The following is a 17,949-nucleotide window of genomic DNA, read 5'->3' as shown; positions in this document are numbered from 1 at the left end:
CTACTCTAATGACTAGAGGCATTGTTTAAAATTTGAAAAGAAAGAAATTGAAAGTGAAGAATCAAAAGGAATTCATAACAAACTGGAGAGGGGCAGAATCAAAACAATTATATGGTCTTTTCACAAAGGACGGAGGAGGGCTTGAAGCAGGGGGAAGTCTCGTGCCTTTTGGGCTAAAGCTCTTGTCCTACGACCATCTATAGTTCGTCTATACTCTAACGGACCAGCCAGTGTTGTAATCAGTAGGCATGCTAAGTTCCGGGTCCTACCAGAACAGAAAGTGAAATCAAAAGTAAATTCCCTTTCATTCAAATCTGCAACAGCATGGATTAAGGTAACTCCTCAACATTTCTCTTCCATTTTTCTTAAGACTCAGAACTTTTCAGTGAGGATAATTACTGGAACTTAAGGTATAAAACTGCTATATTGAGGAGATCTTGTCATGTTAAGTGAGGCTCCCGAGAAAGGGGGTGGGGGGAATCTGGCACTGCATCGTCGGCATGTGTGTGTGAGGTTAAGGTTGGGACTTGATTTAAGAATCCTTCAGCTTTACTGACTCACTCTCTCTTCCGGAGATTTCTTAGCTTTTCCCAAACATTTCCTGCAATTCTTGTCTTGGATCCCAGGACGTGTTTTTCACTGAAGTGCTATTGAATATAAAGGAAAGTCCCCAGACTAAGGGTCAAGGGCTCTATTTTCATCCCAATTTTGCTTGAAATTTCTCATGTGATTTTGGTAAAATCACTTCCCCTCAGTTTCTTCACCAGGACACAAAAGACATATTAGCTGGCTTTTCAAGTCCTTACTGATCTAAGGCTAAAGGCTATACGAATATAAGTAAGTAGCAAGACCTTTCTCTCCAGTTTTACCAGTAAAATACAGCTTTCTTGGAGTGTGTCTGCTGCAAGTGGAGACGGAAACAGTCCTTAATCTATGCCAGAGAATTCAAGTAATAGTAACACAGTAATGGTTTAATATTTAACATTTATGTGCTTTGTATTTACTAATTATGGTGCTATGCCAAAATCTTCACATGAATTCTTTCTTTTCTTTTTTTTTTTTTTAAGATTTTATTTATTTATTTGAGAGAGAGAGAGAGAGAGACCGCAGAGGCAGAGTGGGGAGCAAGCTCCGAGCAGAGAGCCCAATGCAGGGCTGAATCCCAGAACCCTGAGAGCATGACCTGAGCTGAAACCGAGTTAGACGCTCAACAGAGTGAAACACCCAGGCACTCCTAGCCACCATTTAATGCTTATTTGAAAAAGAAGGAAGTGTCATCATCTTTTCAATTAAAAAAAATCTTCCCCAGCTTTATTGAGATATAACTGACATTATAACATTGTGTAAGTTTAAAGTGTCCAACACTTTGGGTTCCTGGGTGGCTCAGTTAGTTAAGCGTCTGCTTTTGGCTCAGGTCATGATCCCAAGGTCCTGGGATTGGAGCCCTGCATCAGGCTCTGCACTCATTGGGGAGTCTTCTTCTCTGTCTCTTTCTGTTGCTTGCCCTGCTTGTACTCTCTCTGTCTCTGTCAAATAAATAAATTTTAAAAATCTTTAAAAAAAGAATAAAGTGTACAACACCTTGATTTGATACATTTTTATATTGCAAAATGATTACCACCGTGGCATCAGCTAACACCTCCATCCCATCTCATAATCACCACTTCTTTTTTGCAGTGAGAAAGTCACGGACCTATTTTTTTGCGAGGACCGTGAGAATCTAGTCAACATTCAAGTGCAAGATATAGTATGATTATCTGTAATCACCATGCTGTATATTAGATCCCTAGAACTTGTTAAACCTTCCAATTGAAGTTTGTACCCAACTGGTAGCTGCCACTCCACTGTGTTTCTCTGAGTTCAGCTATTTTATATTCCCCAGAAACCTGATACATAATATTTATTTGTCTTTCTCTGCATGACTTATTTTACTTAGCGTGATGTCCTCAAGTTCCATCCATGTTGTTTCAAACGGCAGGATTGCTTTCTTTGTCATGGCCAAATAACATCTCATTGCAGGTACATATAGCACATCACTTTTATTTGTTCATCTATTGATGGCACCTTAAGTTGTTTCCTTATCTTGGCTTTGAAATTTTTTATTTTACCATTCTTGTTTGGTGTTGTTGTCCCTTTAACAATACGTGCTTGTCTGCAGTGATATTACAAATTGGAGAATTAAAGTAACTGTTGGGATAATTAATTCTGAAGAGCTTGCTAATGAAAAAAAAAAAAAGGCGGGGAAGGAGACTGTTCATGGACTGGGTTGGAGCTGGCAGGAGGTAAATAGAAGCAGGTGACCAGGTGGGAGTCAGAGTTGAATCACCTAAACTAACAATGTTGTTTGTCCTCACTTTATATTTTGTGATTTTACCCTTCTAATAAGGATAAATCATCTAAGTCCTATTTAGAGGCAGTGCATTCAGTTTGATTTAATTGCACTTGCAAAGGTAGCCTAAGATGAAGAACACCAAAACAATTTTTAAGTATTCTCACTAAGAATATTATAAACTCAAATTTTATTTCTTTAGCTTTTGATATATTGAAAATATACGTTGACCAGCATCCTTTCCAACAACAACCATAGAATAAGGCCATTCAGATACTTTTATTCATTGAGAGAGGTGAAGTTCAATGCTGCAAATAATTAAAACTGGTATCCAAAGAATATAGAGTTTGTGACTCAAGACAAAATAGAGACCACCTGTGCAGCTAATTTTCAGGCATCCAGGATACAGCCAGAATGGTGTAGCCAAATATTAAAAATATTTAGCACTCAATGAATTTACATACCTGCCTGAAGTTCATGGCATAGGAATGCAGAGGGAATTCTACACATAAAATTTTAAGGCATAGTCCTTTCATTTGGCCTCCACAGGATTTTTAGTAATAATCAAATGATAGCTCAATTTCTACTTCATTTTGTGGTTATTTGGCTTCTTTCTATGAAAGCAGGTTTTCTCCATTCCCACACTTTTTTTAAAAGAGTAATTTATTAATTGAACTCATTTTCTACATGCTATGAATTTTGTTTTCCTTCTAGGTCAAATCCGTTTATTGAAACGTATCGTTCAGATCCTGTGTGATGTAGCTGGAGTGAGTACAGTGCTACAGAGAATTAAGAGACTTAGTCTGGATATTAATTTGTCTTCTAGAGAATAGATTTAGTATCTATTCTTCTGCAATGGCCAATCCATGCAGAAAACTGATATTTAATATTTACATGGGATTTTACTGCTCAGCCATTATGGCCAAAATGTGCATTTGTTCTCAATTTTCAACGTCATCTATTGATCCATTCAATAAGGACCCTGGGGCTTTCCCCGTAGCCACCAATGGGGAGCAATTTCCTTGGAACGAGCTAAGGCTCCCAAGGGTGGTCATTCCTCTCCACTATGACCTTTTGGTCCATCCAAATCTTACCTCCCTGGACTTTGTTGGTTCTGAGAAGATTGAAGTCTTGGTCAGAGATGCCACCCAATTCATCATCTTGCACAGCAAAGACCTTGAAATCATGAATGTCATCCTTCAATCAGAGGAAGATTTGAGATACAGGAAACCAGGAAAAAGGCTGAATGTTTTGAGTTATCCTGCTCATCAACAAATTGCACTGTTGGTTCCAGAGGCACTAATGACTGATTTGAGATACTCTGTGGCTATCGACTTCCAGGCCAACTTAGCCAATGGTTTTCAAGGTTTTTATAAAAGCACATACAGAACTCATGGTGGTAAAACAAGGTAGGACATTGCTCTAGCTGTTTAGTCTCTTATGATACTTTCCTTATGGGTTACAATTCTTTGCCAAGGAGCACATTTCAGCAGTCATTTTCGAAAAGCTCCATAAACCATGGAAACTTGGAAGAAGCAGCAGCTCTGCTGTTTCTTAAGGAAATATCAGTGAAGATGAGAACACAGAATGCTAAGGCATAAACAGCTAGAGGAAGAATGACTAGGAGGAGAGACCAATATGTGACTGTGTTGAGACAGCTATGTTGGTGTGCTAGGGAGAAGGCTGGTTATGGCACAGAAAGCTGAAATAGGGAAGGCTTCTCAATGGAGATGAGTCTTGATCTGAGACCAGAAAGAACCACAAGTGAGGTTTGGTTTGAAAGAAAGGAAGTGAGAGTGTGTGTTCATTCCCCAAGAAATGGCATGATTCAAATCTAGAAGGCAGGATCAAGTGTGTTTGCAGACTTGAGAAATATGGTCAATTTCATGAGCTCCCATTTATTGAGCACATACCATGTGCCAGGCAATGTTCTAGGCATTGAATGTAGAGTGGTAAGATATGTAGGAAGAGACAACCAGAACAAGAAAGTAAATTAAATGGGCAAGGTAAATGATAAATGCTAAGAAGGAAATAAATTGAGGGGCTGTGATAGAAAGAAAAGGTAGTTGGGGACTGGAACTCATTGATCAAAGTGGTCAGAAGAGTCCTTGCCAAGGAGATGCATTTAAATGGAGAGCAATGTTTTGAGGGTTTTTTTGTTTGTTTGTTTGTTTTCCAAAAAGGAGAAAATCATAAGGACATCTTTGGACAGAGTATCTCCAGACAAAGGAACAGCAAGTGCAAAGGTTCTGAGGTTGGACTGACTGACCAGCATGGCTTAAGGACACTGAATAAAGGACAGAAGTAGAGTAGAAAGGGGTCATATCAGGCAAAGACTTTGAGCCACTTGTAGGGAGTTTAGGCTTTTCCTCCAGTGCAGTGGGAATTCATCAGGAGATTATGATCTGATGTATGCTCCATAAAGCTCAAGTGTATGTTGCAAGTATGATACAGAGAGGGGGACATAGGGGACAGTAATTTTTTAGGAGGTCATTGCAGTGGTGGAGGCAAGAAATGAAGGTATCTTGGGCCAAGCTAGTGGCAGTGCTTATGGAGAGAAGTGATTGAATTTGCCGTTTGTTTTGGAAAGTAAAACAGAATTTTCCGACAGTCACATGAAATTAGGAAAAAAAAGAGGCATCCGTGGTGTTCCATGGGGGTGGCTGCCTTGGTTGTCCAGAGCCAGGGTCCATCTGGGAGCGTTTCGGTGCTTTCACACCTTTGATCAGTGACACTCCACTGCCACTTAAAGAAACCCAAACACAGTGGTTTAACCACATAGGGGCCCACTCTTTTCTCATGCAGCAAGACGTCCAGAAACAGGACAGGACCGGTTTGCTACAGCACTCTCCGGTGCTATCCAGGACCCAGGCTGCTTCTATCTTTCTGTTTAGCGCCCTTGGCATATGGCTTGCCTCCTAATACAAAATGATCTCTGCACCTCTAGGCATTAAGTCCACATTGTGGCAGGAAGAAAGGGGAAGTGGGGGAGTGGGGGAGAAAAAGGCAAAAAGAAACATGCCAGCTGAGTATTTTACAAAGTTTTCCCACCCAATGACTTCAATCAGGACAGGAGTTTTATTGCCCCAAGAAGTAGCAAGGGGCTCTGAAGAGGTGATTTTTTTTTTTTTTTTAAGATTTTATTTATTTATTTGACAGACAGAGATCACAAGTAGGCAGAGAGACAGGCAGAGAGAGGAGGAAGCAGAGAGCCCGATGCGGGGCTCTATCCCAGGACCCTGGGATCATGACCTGAGCCAAAGGCGGAGGCTTTAACCCACTGAGCCACCCAGGTGCCCCTGAAGAGGTGATTTTTTAAAAATTGAGCACATTTTCTTCTTGAGTAAAATCAGGATTCCACTGGAGTTGAAGAAGAGGAATGAATAGGGGACCTTAGCAATGTCTGCTACATGTCTCTTCTTTCCCATCTTATGTGCTCACTACCCTCTGAGGACTCATATGTTCTCCACCCCCACGGTCCCCAGTGATCCACGTAGGAGAGCTCTTCCCCAAGCCCATGTCTTTGCTCCTCGCCTTGGGACACTTTCCTCACTGCAGTCTCAGTTGTTATGGGTCTTGTTCTCAGCCAGCATAGTACTATATAGGGAATTTATCAACTTCTCACTAAGGCAGCATGTGACCAGTGATAGCTTTTTTCATTTTTTCAAGTGACAAGGACTCCACCACAAGGACATACTTTTTAAGGGTATTATTTTGGAAGATGTGGGAAACTGGAGTGGGAGATTATTATTATTATTATTATTATTTTAAGTAGAGCCGGAGGACTTTTCAACATGTCTCCCATAACTAACTTCAGGCTATTTCTGACTCTTCTTATGATTAATTAGTTCTCTTCATCCTCAGTCACATAGTAGATCTAACATATAAGATGATTTGCAGCACAGTGTCAATAGACTCATGGATCTCTCTCTCTCCTTCTCTCTCTCTCTCTCACACACACACACACACACACACAACTTAACTTCAAATATAAAAATAATCCTGTCAACAATAGTTCTTTGAGAAGTAAGAAGTCACTACTTTACATGCAGAGCTAAAATTAATTGTGCAAGTACCAGAAAAAAAAATATTAAACTTTTTCCTTTCCCACTGTAAACTTACTGTAAACAAAATTTCACATTTGTGAAAATTATTCCAGGCATGTGGAATTCCTTTATACTTGTAGTAGCTGCTACCAAATAAAGCCTGTAGTTCCAAGCAAATCAAATTGTTTTGATCCCTAGCCCCATTTTCCAATCTATATTATAGAAACAAAGTAAATTGAGGCACAATTATCCTGGCAATTATCCACGGTCCCCAGTGGGACCCCTCTCCCCACTCCCAGCATTTCTCATCCTTTATCTGACCCTAGAGATGTTTTGTTCTCCCTCCTTCTCCAATAAGTCTGCATTCCAGCTGTTTGTTTGTTTGTTTCTTTCTTTCTTTCCTTTTAAGATTTATCTATCTATTTATTTATTTATTTATTTGACAGACAGAGATCACAAGTAGGCAGAGAGGCTGGCAGAGAGAGAGAGGAGGAAGCAGGATCCGAGCAAACAGCCCAATGCGGGGCTTGATCCCAGGACCCTGGGATCGTGACCTGAGCTGAAGGTAGAGGCTTTAATCCACTGAGCCACCCAGGTGCTCCTCCAGCTCTTTTTCTTAATTGAAGCTTTAAGTCCAAAGAATAAATCTGTAATTATACAATTTCAGACATTATCCAGGTGATAGGGTACAGAGATTTATCAGAATATCTATCTACCTATTATAGTCTGAGAACTAGAGCTACTAGCAAGCAGAGAAAGCTAGAAGTTCCTGGGAGTTAGGCTGCTCATGGGGTACAAAATATAAAATCCCAGCTCCTTGCCTCTAGTCGGGGAAATCTTAAAGATGTAGTTTCCATTCCAGAGCTCCCCAGAGATCGGACTGATGCCAGATCCAGCCTGCTTTTTCTTCTATCCTATCCTGCTTCCTTCACTCCTTACCTACCTCCTTAACATCTCTTGGAGGCATATTTTTAATGAAGCAGGGTCTGCTTTCTGAGAACACAACCTAAGGTATCACTCACATTCATAAGTACTCAAATCTCCAACTGAAGCCCCATCCTTAGAGATGGTATTTTACTACTCATATCCTAGTCAGTTTCGGCATCACGTTGACTGGACATGCCTATCTCATTTAGTAGCTAAGGAACTGGTATGCTTACTTGAATTTTCTGAATCTCAATATCCTTGCCTACCATGAGTGTGAAGGAAGTCACATAAGCAGAGCACCTAGCACTGTTTATAATTCACGGTTGACAGCTAGTAACAGAATTTACCCCTGTTTTATTTAAAAAGACAGCCTAGATTCACTAAGATTATAGTTTGAGAAGTCAAATATATCACCTCCAGGTTTGATAAGCTGTGTTCTGAAGGTAAGTTCATTTCTTTTCTTGCTTTCACTTGTAAAATTCTGGCCGGTGGTTTCTTCATTTCAGAATAATTGCAGTAACCGATTTTGAGCCAACTGAAGCCAGGATGGCTTTCCCTTGTTTTGATGAACCATCATTTAAAGCCAACTTTTCCATCAAGATAAGAAGAGAAAGTGGACACGTTGCACTATCAAACATGCCAAAGGTATTGTCACTTGCAGAAACTTTGGGGGAATCATTCTCAAGTTGAGCTTTGGTCTTTGTTGTATTTTTTAAAATATATTTTGTTTTGTTTTGTTTTCAAGATTGAAGCCATTAATTTGTTTTCTCCATCTACATATTATATAATAACCCCAATCCTACTAGATTTTAAAATCATTCTGTGTGGGGCATTGTTATACCAGAAGTTAAAAAAAAAAAGTGATTTATATTTGATTCGTATTCATATGGAAACAATGTTCTTTTTCAATCTGTGTTACTTGGCCAATGATGAAATTCAGAGCCACCCAGAGCAGTGCTTCTCAAACTTTAATGTTGAGATGAATCATCTGAGGATCTTGTTAAAATTTAGATTCTGATTCGGGTTGGCATGGTGAGGCTCAAAGTTCTGCCTTTTTAATGATCTCCCAGGTGGTACCACCGCTGCCGGTCCAGACCTCACATTTAGAGTGGGAAGGATCTAGAGAACCCTGCCTGGGTTCCTCCCTGGAAATTCTGCTCTAGTGGTCTCTGATGAAACTTAGAAATCCTTTTTTTTTTTTTTTTTTAATTCCATGGGTAATTCTTAAAATTATCTATGAAAATCATCTATGGTAGTTATACACTTTTTTTTTAACTGAAAGAGACATTTGAACCCTTTATTTGCCCTCAAAATTCGGAGACTCTGAAAGATACGGCTGACGGCAGGCCTCATTTGATATTTCCTGACTAATGATGTGCTTGCCATTTGTGATGTTTGACAAAATATAAAATAGTTCACAATTGCTGCTTGGAAAGTGAGACAAAAATAGAGGCTCTTCTGATCGTGCTTCAGCAAAAATGAGCAGCCCAGAAGGCAGCTGGGCCATCATAAGCCAGCAAGGGGCCCTACCCCAGTTTTTTCTCTGCCCTCCACAGTGATCAGCCTCTATGCCTGAAAGGGAGAAATGAGTCGATAACACAAGACACTGAGTTTCCCTAGATTTCTGTTTCGTGCTGGTAAAAAAGGTATTTGCTCTGATAGACTGGCAGAACCAATCAAGGGGAAAAGTGACAATACTCCACGTGACACATATCCTAGTTTTTCCCTGATCATCCAGACAGCAATTTAATTAGCCTACTCATTTCCAGGTAAAAATGATCATGTACTTGAACTGCAGGTCTGCTTTCTAACTGTACGTTCATTTAAGGGCAGTTCAGTCTCTTTCCCAGCAGTTCTTTATTAATGTCATTTTTCACGTGAGTAATCACGGAAGGTAAAGTAAAAATATAATTATTTTCAAGCTTTTTCATTAAAATGTGATGCAAACATAATTGCCATTTCATTATATTAGAACTTAAATTTTTTTTTTTATCTTTAGAAACCTCCAGAAACTTCTCCTATTTAAGACAAATAAGTGCATGTTTCAAAAATATTTTATACGATCCTTGAATATTTGCATTGTCTCAACTGATTTGTCCCGTTGCCTGGATAGTGACTTTTCCAACAAATACTGGCTTCACTTTCTGCTTCTCACCGACATGCCCAACCCACGTTTCTGTGGTTGGCCAAAAAGGACAACTGAAGTCATGCTACGGTCTTACACTCTGGACAATCACAGCAGCAGTTAATCTGGTTTATGGATTAGTGAGAAGAAGCAACACACACTGAGCTCTCAAACTGCTTAGTTGAGAATACAAGATTTAAGGGAATTGTACTAGTGGGGGCAGCATGTCATTGGAGGGTTTCTTTGTCCCCTTCTTTCCTTAAAGGAACACACACCTGCTGATGATACTTGCTGTGTAAGGAAAGTCTGGCCAACAGTGAGAAACAGCTAAATCTTTGTCTAGTAACAAATGTTCTGTACTTGGAGATTACATCATCTCCTGCAAGAACGTACACGAACACCCCATGCACTTCCATTTAAGGCAATGTTAATCTACATGGTTCACTCCAGGTTCCAGAACAAAACTCAGTCTCCATGGGCTGTATCTTCATCTGGGGAAAGAAATCAGAGGGAATGCCCATCTATCTCCTAACCACTCCTGCCACCAGTGTCTCCTGTCAGAGAGTCTCAGCTCCCCAGTGTCCCACAACCTTCCTCCTTCTCCTCTCCTGCTTCTAACCCACTTGACTAAATGGTTTTTTACGGAGTTTGGTCATAAGACTGCAGTCATAACGCCCTCTCCCCGGCCTCTCCCATATTCCTCGTGTCTGATAGAAGTATGTGCTCATAGAATTCTCATTGAATCAGATCCCAAAAAAAGAGACTGCTGTTCTACAAAGTTAACTTGCAGGAGGTACATATATCGCAGTCCTATATATAGTGCTACCTTTTGTAAAGTATTTATTTGGTCAATGTCTGCTGTTTTCTTAAAACTTAGGACCTCATTGTTTAAATGGAATTCTATAGACTCGAATGTTAGTAGAATGAAATAACATAAACATTTGTCACTTAAGTAGGCTAGGCAGTTTCTGGTAATACTTCAAGGCATTTTCTCTTGCCAAAGCAAACTGCAATCTTACCCAAATAGATAAAATAGATAAAACAGGCTTGACAAGCCCTGGTTAGTGCTGTCACAGCCTGATCCCTTGAAAGGGATGCTGGGAGGGGAAAGCTAGTCTAAGAGCAGTTACCAATTTAAAGAAAGTGGTATTTTCAGATTATTGGATCTGTATCCATTCAGTATTTGGGGGCATTGTACCATGGTAGAGACCATCTCTAGGACAAGCTATCCTGAACAATTAAAGACAGAGATTAGTAATTACTCAGTGAACTTGATAGATGTGGCTGGCCCGTCTGTAGGCTTAAAACTTCTTTCTTCTTCCGCAGATAGGCAGAAGCTTAAATTACTAATGACCTCCTTGGCCTGCCTGCTTTCATTGCTGAATCAATGAAGCAAAGATAAAATAAGACTATGACTCAAGCTGTCACACAGCGAGTGAAGGAATGAGCAATGTCTTTGGAGTCACACGGTCACATCCACATTTTGGTCTTCCTGTGGAACTAGCCATGTGATCTTGGGCAATTCAGTTAACATTTCTGAGACTCTGCTTCCTCACCTGTGAAATAGCACCTGCCTCACACATAAATAAGAGGACTAAAAGATAATGAAAAGCATCTCACACAATTTTGCATCCCATTTCCTTCTGTAACAGAGATTTATTATATAACAAACAAAGGGAAAGGAGACATTCTTTGATATTTTTGCTTAGAAGTGCATAACTTTGATTTCTGCCAGTGTTGGAGATTACTGCATATCAAGAAAGTAGAAACCCCTAAAATGTTTTTATGCTTTCAAGCAACAAAATAATATTTGGCATCCTTTGGGGTCCCAAAAGTGGTACATGATGTCTTAGAGGAAGTCCGGGGATAAGAGAAAAAAGGGGAGTAGAGGTCATAGAATGGGATGGGCCATTGATCTTCAAGTCCTTCAAAGTGGTGGGATCTTCTTCTAACTCACCAACTTAAGTCATAGGTACTGTTGTAAAATACTCCAACTTTCAAATTTCAAATTTTTTTTCCATTCCTGTAGGTGAAGACAATTGAACTTGAAGAAGGCCTCTTAGAAGATCATTTTGAAACTACTGTAAAAATGAGTACATACCTTGTAGCCTATGTAGTTTGTGATTTCAACTCTGTGAGTGGCACCACCTCCTCAGGGGTCAAGGTGAGACTGAGTTCTAATTTTATACACAGTCTTGAGAGCAAAGAGGTTTTGTTTTCTTATGCTTTTTATCATGCTTATTTCACAAAATAGGCAAAAAAATAAAATAAATTACTCATAAATCCCACCACCAAGATAGAATTACTGATAATATTAGTGTAAGTTTTCCAAATATTTTCCATATATATGTCAATATATGTGAGTATATACAATAATGGTGTATACTCATTTTTTTACAAAATAATGTTTTAGATTATTTAACTCTACTTTCACCATAATATGCCCTAAGAACTGAATGCCATTAAAATTTTCTGTAGTACTTTTATAATATATTTTACGGAACTTTCTATAATATTATGTTAGCAATTGCTTAGTGTTATACTGCATGGAAGCACCAAAAGAAATTTTAGTCAGCCTCTTATTTTAGGACATTCACATTGTTTCCAATTGTTTTCTATAATTTTTTTTCTTCAAAGAGAGGTAGACTTCAAATTTTTAGAGTCTTCATTATTTGCAAAAACTTAAAATACCCAATGGGTATCTTACAGAGTTTTGTAAATATCAGTAGAGACACCACCACCATCATCATCATCATCATCTGCTTACCCTGAAGAACTAAATATAACCGTCAAAGAACCAAAGAACCAAAAAACATTCAAAGAACTGTAAAATAATTCTTATGAAAAATAGCTATTAAATGACTATTTCAATTTGTATACATATCATGCTTACAGATACGTAGATACGTGTTATGAGCAGTGCATCTAGATATGTAACACAGCAGCTCTACAGTCAGATTCTGCATAGATAATAGACATATGGGAGGTCATGGCACGTAACTTCAGGAGGAGGGGTTCCGCTCAGCTTCCTAGGTTTCACATCGCAGCTCTGCAATTCTCTAGCTGGGTCACTTGGAGCAAGTTACTTAATTTCCACGTATTTCCATCTTTTCATAAGGTTGTTGAGAGGATTCAATTAGATTTCATATATACACATTTAGCACTGTGCCTGATAAGCCATCAAAAGATGGTAACTATTAATATATCCTTCGTATAAAAGTTCTGAGGGACTTTAGGTAATTCAGAGCATGAAAGCACACCATAAAATGAAAGTAGCAGCATACCTGAAACCCAATAAAAGTGGAATGTAATTTAATTTTTTCCACTCGGTGGTTATTTACTTGAGGGGGAGTAAAGAAACATATTTGGGGATTTTTGAGTTTAAAGTCTACTAGATGGAAAGGGGGATCCGATAAGTTCTTGAAGGCTTTTCCAACTCATATATCTATGTTTTATTTGACTTGTGCAGGTAGACACAGTTCTGGAAAGCTAGAACTCAAGTGCTAGAATGCATAATAGTGATGAGCTCAGGTGGGCTCTCATGATATAGTGAGTTCATATAGTTTGAAATTTACAGATTAGCACCTAGGGAATGGAATATGATAGAAGACACAAGATAGCTTAGAATTTTTAAGACTGACTTTTGCTGTAATACTTTATGAAATGTCTTATCCCCATCAAAAACATGCTAATTCTATTTTTAAAAATTTCATGAAAAATTCAGTCTAGCTTTCTTTGAGTGAGGATTGTTAGGAATGGGATTGTGCCAAGGATTTGTGACATTCAAAGACCACTTCTTCTGATCAACATTTCCAGGTGTCCGTCTATGCATCTCCAGAAAAATGGAGTCAAACCCATTATGCTTTGGAAGCATCATTAAAGCTACTCGATTTTTATGAAAACTACTTTGATATCAATTATCCACTCCCCAAACTGGGTAGGTTCAAATTCTGTGTCATTGTATTTATTTTTCTTATAGACCTTGCTTTGATTTCTCTTTTTGTCTTTATATGTGATTTAAATGAGTACTGAAGAAGTTCAGTTAGCCCAGGAAGCAATAATTTGTACCTCAGAGATGGTTCTTGAGTGTAGAAAAGAAAAGTATTTATGAGAAGTCTGAGTAGTGTGGATCATTTATTCTTTTATCTGGTTCATATTAAAATAGCTGTATCACATGTTAGATTTAATTGGATGAATTTTCCGGAACATACAACCTTTTTCTATGCCGTATTTGTATAAGACCAGCAGTCTTTTATAAAATTTGCCAAAGATTTATGTAAATAGCTAGAAATTGTCCCTCTATCTGTTTATAGTGCATTTGAAGTTGAAAGATAAGATTTAAAAGATTTAAAAATAAAAGAAGACTTGGAGGAAGTAGATAATTTGAATGTGGTAGTAACAGATTTTTACATAGGAAGATACGAATAGTCTATCCTGGTTTTGATTTTCTATCTTAAGAAAAACACATTAAACCATAACTTTGGTTTCATAACATATGTAGGTTGGTTTTCAGAATTTCTGACAGTGACATATTTTTCCCTTGAGAAAATTAAGACATACTCCTTATCATGTCTTTGTTTCTCTTTACCCTCCAAATCTGTGCCATTTTTCCTTAGAGGAGGTAAAAGGACCATCAAAAGGCTTTTCCAGGGGCTTATTCTTATTGTTCTTGAGTCTCATTGCTAATTTATTATAGTGCAGGTTCTATCTGTTTTTTAGTATAGATATACTAAATATACCCATAATCCATTGTTGTTTCTATGTCAAAAGCCAAGGAAAGATCCAATAACAACCATCAACAACCTTACCTTGTTCTTTTTTTTTTTTTTTAAGATTTTATTTATTTATTTGACAGACAGAGATCACAAGTAAGCAGAGAAGCAGGCAGAGAGAGAGAGGGAAGCAGGCTCCCCACTGAGCAGAGAGCCTGATGCGGGGCTCGATCCCAGGACCCTGGGATCATGACCTGAGCTGAAGGCAGAGGCTTTAACCCACTGAGCCACCCAGACGCCCCCCCTTACCTTGTTCTTGAACAATGCAACCTTGAAGATCATATGAAATGTACCTTTTTTTTTTTTTTTAAAGATTTTACTCATTTATTTGAGAGAAAGAGAGAGAGAGCACATGCACAGGAGTCCAAGCAGGGAGAGGCAGAGGGAAAGAGGAAGGGAGAAGCAGACTCCCTAATGAGCAAGGAGACCCATGCAATGCGGGGCTCCGTCCCAGGAACCTAGGATCATGACCTGAGCTGAAGGTAGATGCTTAACCCACTGAGCCACCCAGGCACCCTTGTGAAATGTATTTTTAAAATAACTGAAAAGAAGGATGCAGTTTAGGAAAAATTAAACTAGGTACAAGTATCTCTAATGATTATTGGAGATAATCCAACTATAAAATCATCAGTGCAATTTACAAAAAAATTCATCCCACATTTGAAGTTCTAATGAATACTAATCTTCATTAGTGCTAATTTACTTTAGATTGTCTTATAAGTATTTGTTTTTATCCACTAGAATTAACCAGTATTAATTCCAGACAATGTAATCGCAAGGCAAGTGACTTGGTTCATTTCAACTTAAAAAAATTACCTTTCTTTTTAGTCAAACCGTATTTCTTCCAAAATGGTCTAGCAGAATAAAAAGTAAAAATTCCAAGATTAAATATTAGTCAGAAGTTTTCTCACCTACATGACATCAATGGCAATGAGTATACATACATACATACATACATACATACACACACACACACACACCACACACACAGAATATAAATTAATATACATTATACCTGAGTTGCTTAAAAATGGTTAAATTTCACTTTTTCCCTCAAGACTTTGTCAAGGGGTAGAGAACATATCAATGTTGAAAAGGAAATTGAGGTCAGAAATAATTGATGCGTACAGCTTTTTTCCTCTACTGCCTTAGAAAGGACACTTGCTCATAATAGAGACCACACATTCTTGAAAAAGTAATTGAAATATTGACAATAGAGATTGCTCCTAAAAGATGTTTTCCTAAAATTGAAATCCCATATTATTCTTTTTTTTTTACAGAAATGAGTTCATTATATGTTTTGGTGAATCTCAAACATACTAAAAATTATATGATACCTTTCAAAGTTTTTGAGTAGTATTAATATAAAATACAATATGAGTATTTCTAAAAAAATCATTTTCTTAGCACTAATGCACCCAAGGTATTTGCTGAGTTTAGCACGCTTTGAAACAAGTAGGTAAATGTCAACAGGTTACTTCAGCTATAACCAAAATTGTATTGATAGAATTAATGCTGCTTAATAATGGGTATCGATTATTTTCAGTACATCTGCAAGATCACAGGTCAATGTTGCAATAGTCTTATGTTTTCGGAACATCTGCTTATACATGAAAGTGTCACAATGTATTTGAGGGGGAAGCAAATCCCATTTCTGATGCAGAAGCCATAATGATCAAGTATGTTTGTTCTTATTTCTTAGATCTAATTGCTATTCCTGACTTTGAGTCTGGAGCCATGGAAAATTGGGGCCTTATCACATATAAAGAGACGTCACTGCTCTTTGATACTAACACTTCTTCTGCTTCTGATCAACTATTGGTCACCGAAGTCATAGCCCATGAACTAGCCCACCAGGTACCTAACACTCATGACATTCTCTTAGCATCAGTCCAAAAGGCATTGTACAGGACACCAGCGGGCTTCCTGAAACAACATAAACTTATATCATTTTACCCTTAGAGGGGAACTTGGAGACTATCGAACCAAACACAGTATGTCCAGTAGCAGAGATCTCAATCTCTAGACTATGACACTCACACAGGTGTGTTATCACAAGAGAAATGGTCACTGTATCCTTTAAAACTCTTCAAGGCAAAGCCTTCCTATGTATTTTAGTAGAGAAGTTATGGATTATGGTGATACATAGGAGGCAGAATTGGAAACCCTACAAGGAGAGGTTTCTATTAAAAATAGTTTTCCTTACCCCCTAATCCAGGGCAAAATCAATCTCCCTTCAGTTGGAAGATGTCACTATATGGCCATAGCAAGGACTTCAAATCCAAGTACTCATGGGTGGCTGACCCTAGACACATTACCTAACTCCGAACTTCAGTGTCTTCATCTATAACATTAAATTAATAGTAGTTCCTGCTTCTTGAAACTGCTGTGAAGAATTACAAATAAGTGCCTGTGCCTGTCACACTCAATAAGTGTGACAACAATCTCTGCTTCTGCTCCCATTTCTTACAGGCTAAGATTTCCAAAGCCCATCTATCAACACTGTGTTAGATGCAAATTCAGAACCATAAAACTAACTCTATAGATATAAGAGACTATTTCTGCTCTATTTCATTTCTGAAAATTCCTAGTAACACAATGAATTATTAAGAGCCCCAGAAATTCTCTTTTACCATGTAGACAACGATCATGTTATTGTATTTATTAGAAGCTAGTAACTTCTTGTTTTTAATTTTTAACTTTATCCTTTATCATTATTATAATAATGAGTTGGATTTTATTTAAGCAGTGAACTAAGTACCCAATTACATAAGAACCATGCTTAGCACTGTAATCGAAGCACATATGTGTGGCTTCCTCTGGTTTAGAATCTCCCCACTGGCCCATCTTAGGGCTTTTGATTATTAGTCACTGGTAGCTCTAAAGCAGTTGACTGAATCTGGGATTTCTAATCTTTCTACTGAATGTTCCTAGGGAAATGGTTGGAGAACTCTACCTCTGAAGCTGCTCTGGCCTTCACTTTTACAATTTCTCTTTCACAGAGGTGCAAAATCCAAGGCTGAAGCGGCAGACGGCAGTGGAATTTTTGTCTTGACTCTTTTGTCTCCCCCATTGATCTCCCTATGACCATTCACTCCGACAAAGACTCCCGGTGCCAACTGAGTGGGCCAAGGGTCCATAGCATGGCATACCAGGGGCCCAAGATTAAGCTCTTCTCCACTTCTCCAGCCTCATCTCTTACCCACACCATAAGCTTTGGCGATCCTAGACGATTTTCCATTCCCCAATGTGCCAGTTTGTGTCGCTCCTCTGTGCTTTTGCTCTTGCTACTTAATCTGCCTAGCGTACACGCTATTCCCAACATACCTGAGACCCCTTGTAAGAGGCAGGAAATGAATCATTTCCTAACTAACTTACATACTCTCCCCAAAATAACTCTCCCCAAAAAGAACTCCCCAAATTTTTAACTCCTGGAGTCTTCTCTACCCTTTGTACAGGCATTGATCATAGCACCATACCGCTTTAGTGCATTTATCTATCGGTTGCCCTCCATTATTTGTATTAGGGCAGAGGCTGTATTGTATACATCTTTCTATTTCTATATGGCACGTTGCCAGTAATGTAGTGGGTTCTCAAAAGATATTTATTGAATGAATGGATAAATCACTCTTACTAACTGGTCAATTATCCAAAATAGCTCAACTTGGATTTTTCATATTCATCACTTCTCCAATTAAGGAAACACCTCCCATCCATTTTCACAGATGCTCTCAGGAAGACTGGTGCCCA

The 17,949-nt window shown here is 38.5% G+C and overlaps 1 protein-coding gene across 2 annotated transcripts in view; it reads left to right on the top strand.

The window, feature by feature from the left end:
* Positions 1–217: 217 nt before the first annotated feature.
* Positions 218–17,949, top strand: part of ERAP2 (endoplasmic reticulum aminopeptidase 2) — a 39,166-nt gene continuing 21,434 nt past the window's right edge. The window contains exons 1-7 of one of the 2 annotated variants that reach the window (XM_004769949.3): positions 218–334; positions 1,937–2,019; positions 3,044–3,738; positions 7,809–7,947; positions 11,457–11,591; positions 13,244–13,364; positions 15,902–16,056. In XM_004769949.3, the coding sequence (XP_004770006.1) occupies positions 3,185–3,738; positions 7,809–7,947; positions 11,457–11,591; positions 13,244–13,364; positions 15,902–16,056 (1,104 nt within the window). In that variant the 5' untranslated portion in view covers positions 218–334; positions 1,937–2,019; positions 3,044–3,184. The remainder of the gene's footprint in view (positions 335–1,936; positions 2,020–3,043; positions 3,739–7,808; positions 7,948–11,456; positions 11,592–13,243; positions 13,365–15,901; positions 16,057–17,949) is intronic. The other variant, XM_004769948.3, reaches the window with a different exon arrangement.

Source organism: Mustela putorius, unplaced genomic scaffold (genome assembly GCF_011764305.1).
Source record: "Mustela putorius furo isolate JIRA1106 unplaced genomic scaffold, ASM1176430v1.1 tig00537350_pilon_pilon_pilon, whole genome shotgun sequence".
NCBI classification, from domain to species: domain Eukaryota; kingdom Metazoa; phylum Chordata; class Mammalia; order Carnivora; family Mustelidae; genus Mustela; species Mustela putorius.
Note: the sequence above shows the minus strand (reverse complement) of the source record. Positions and strands in the feature narration are given on the sequence as shown.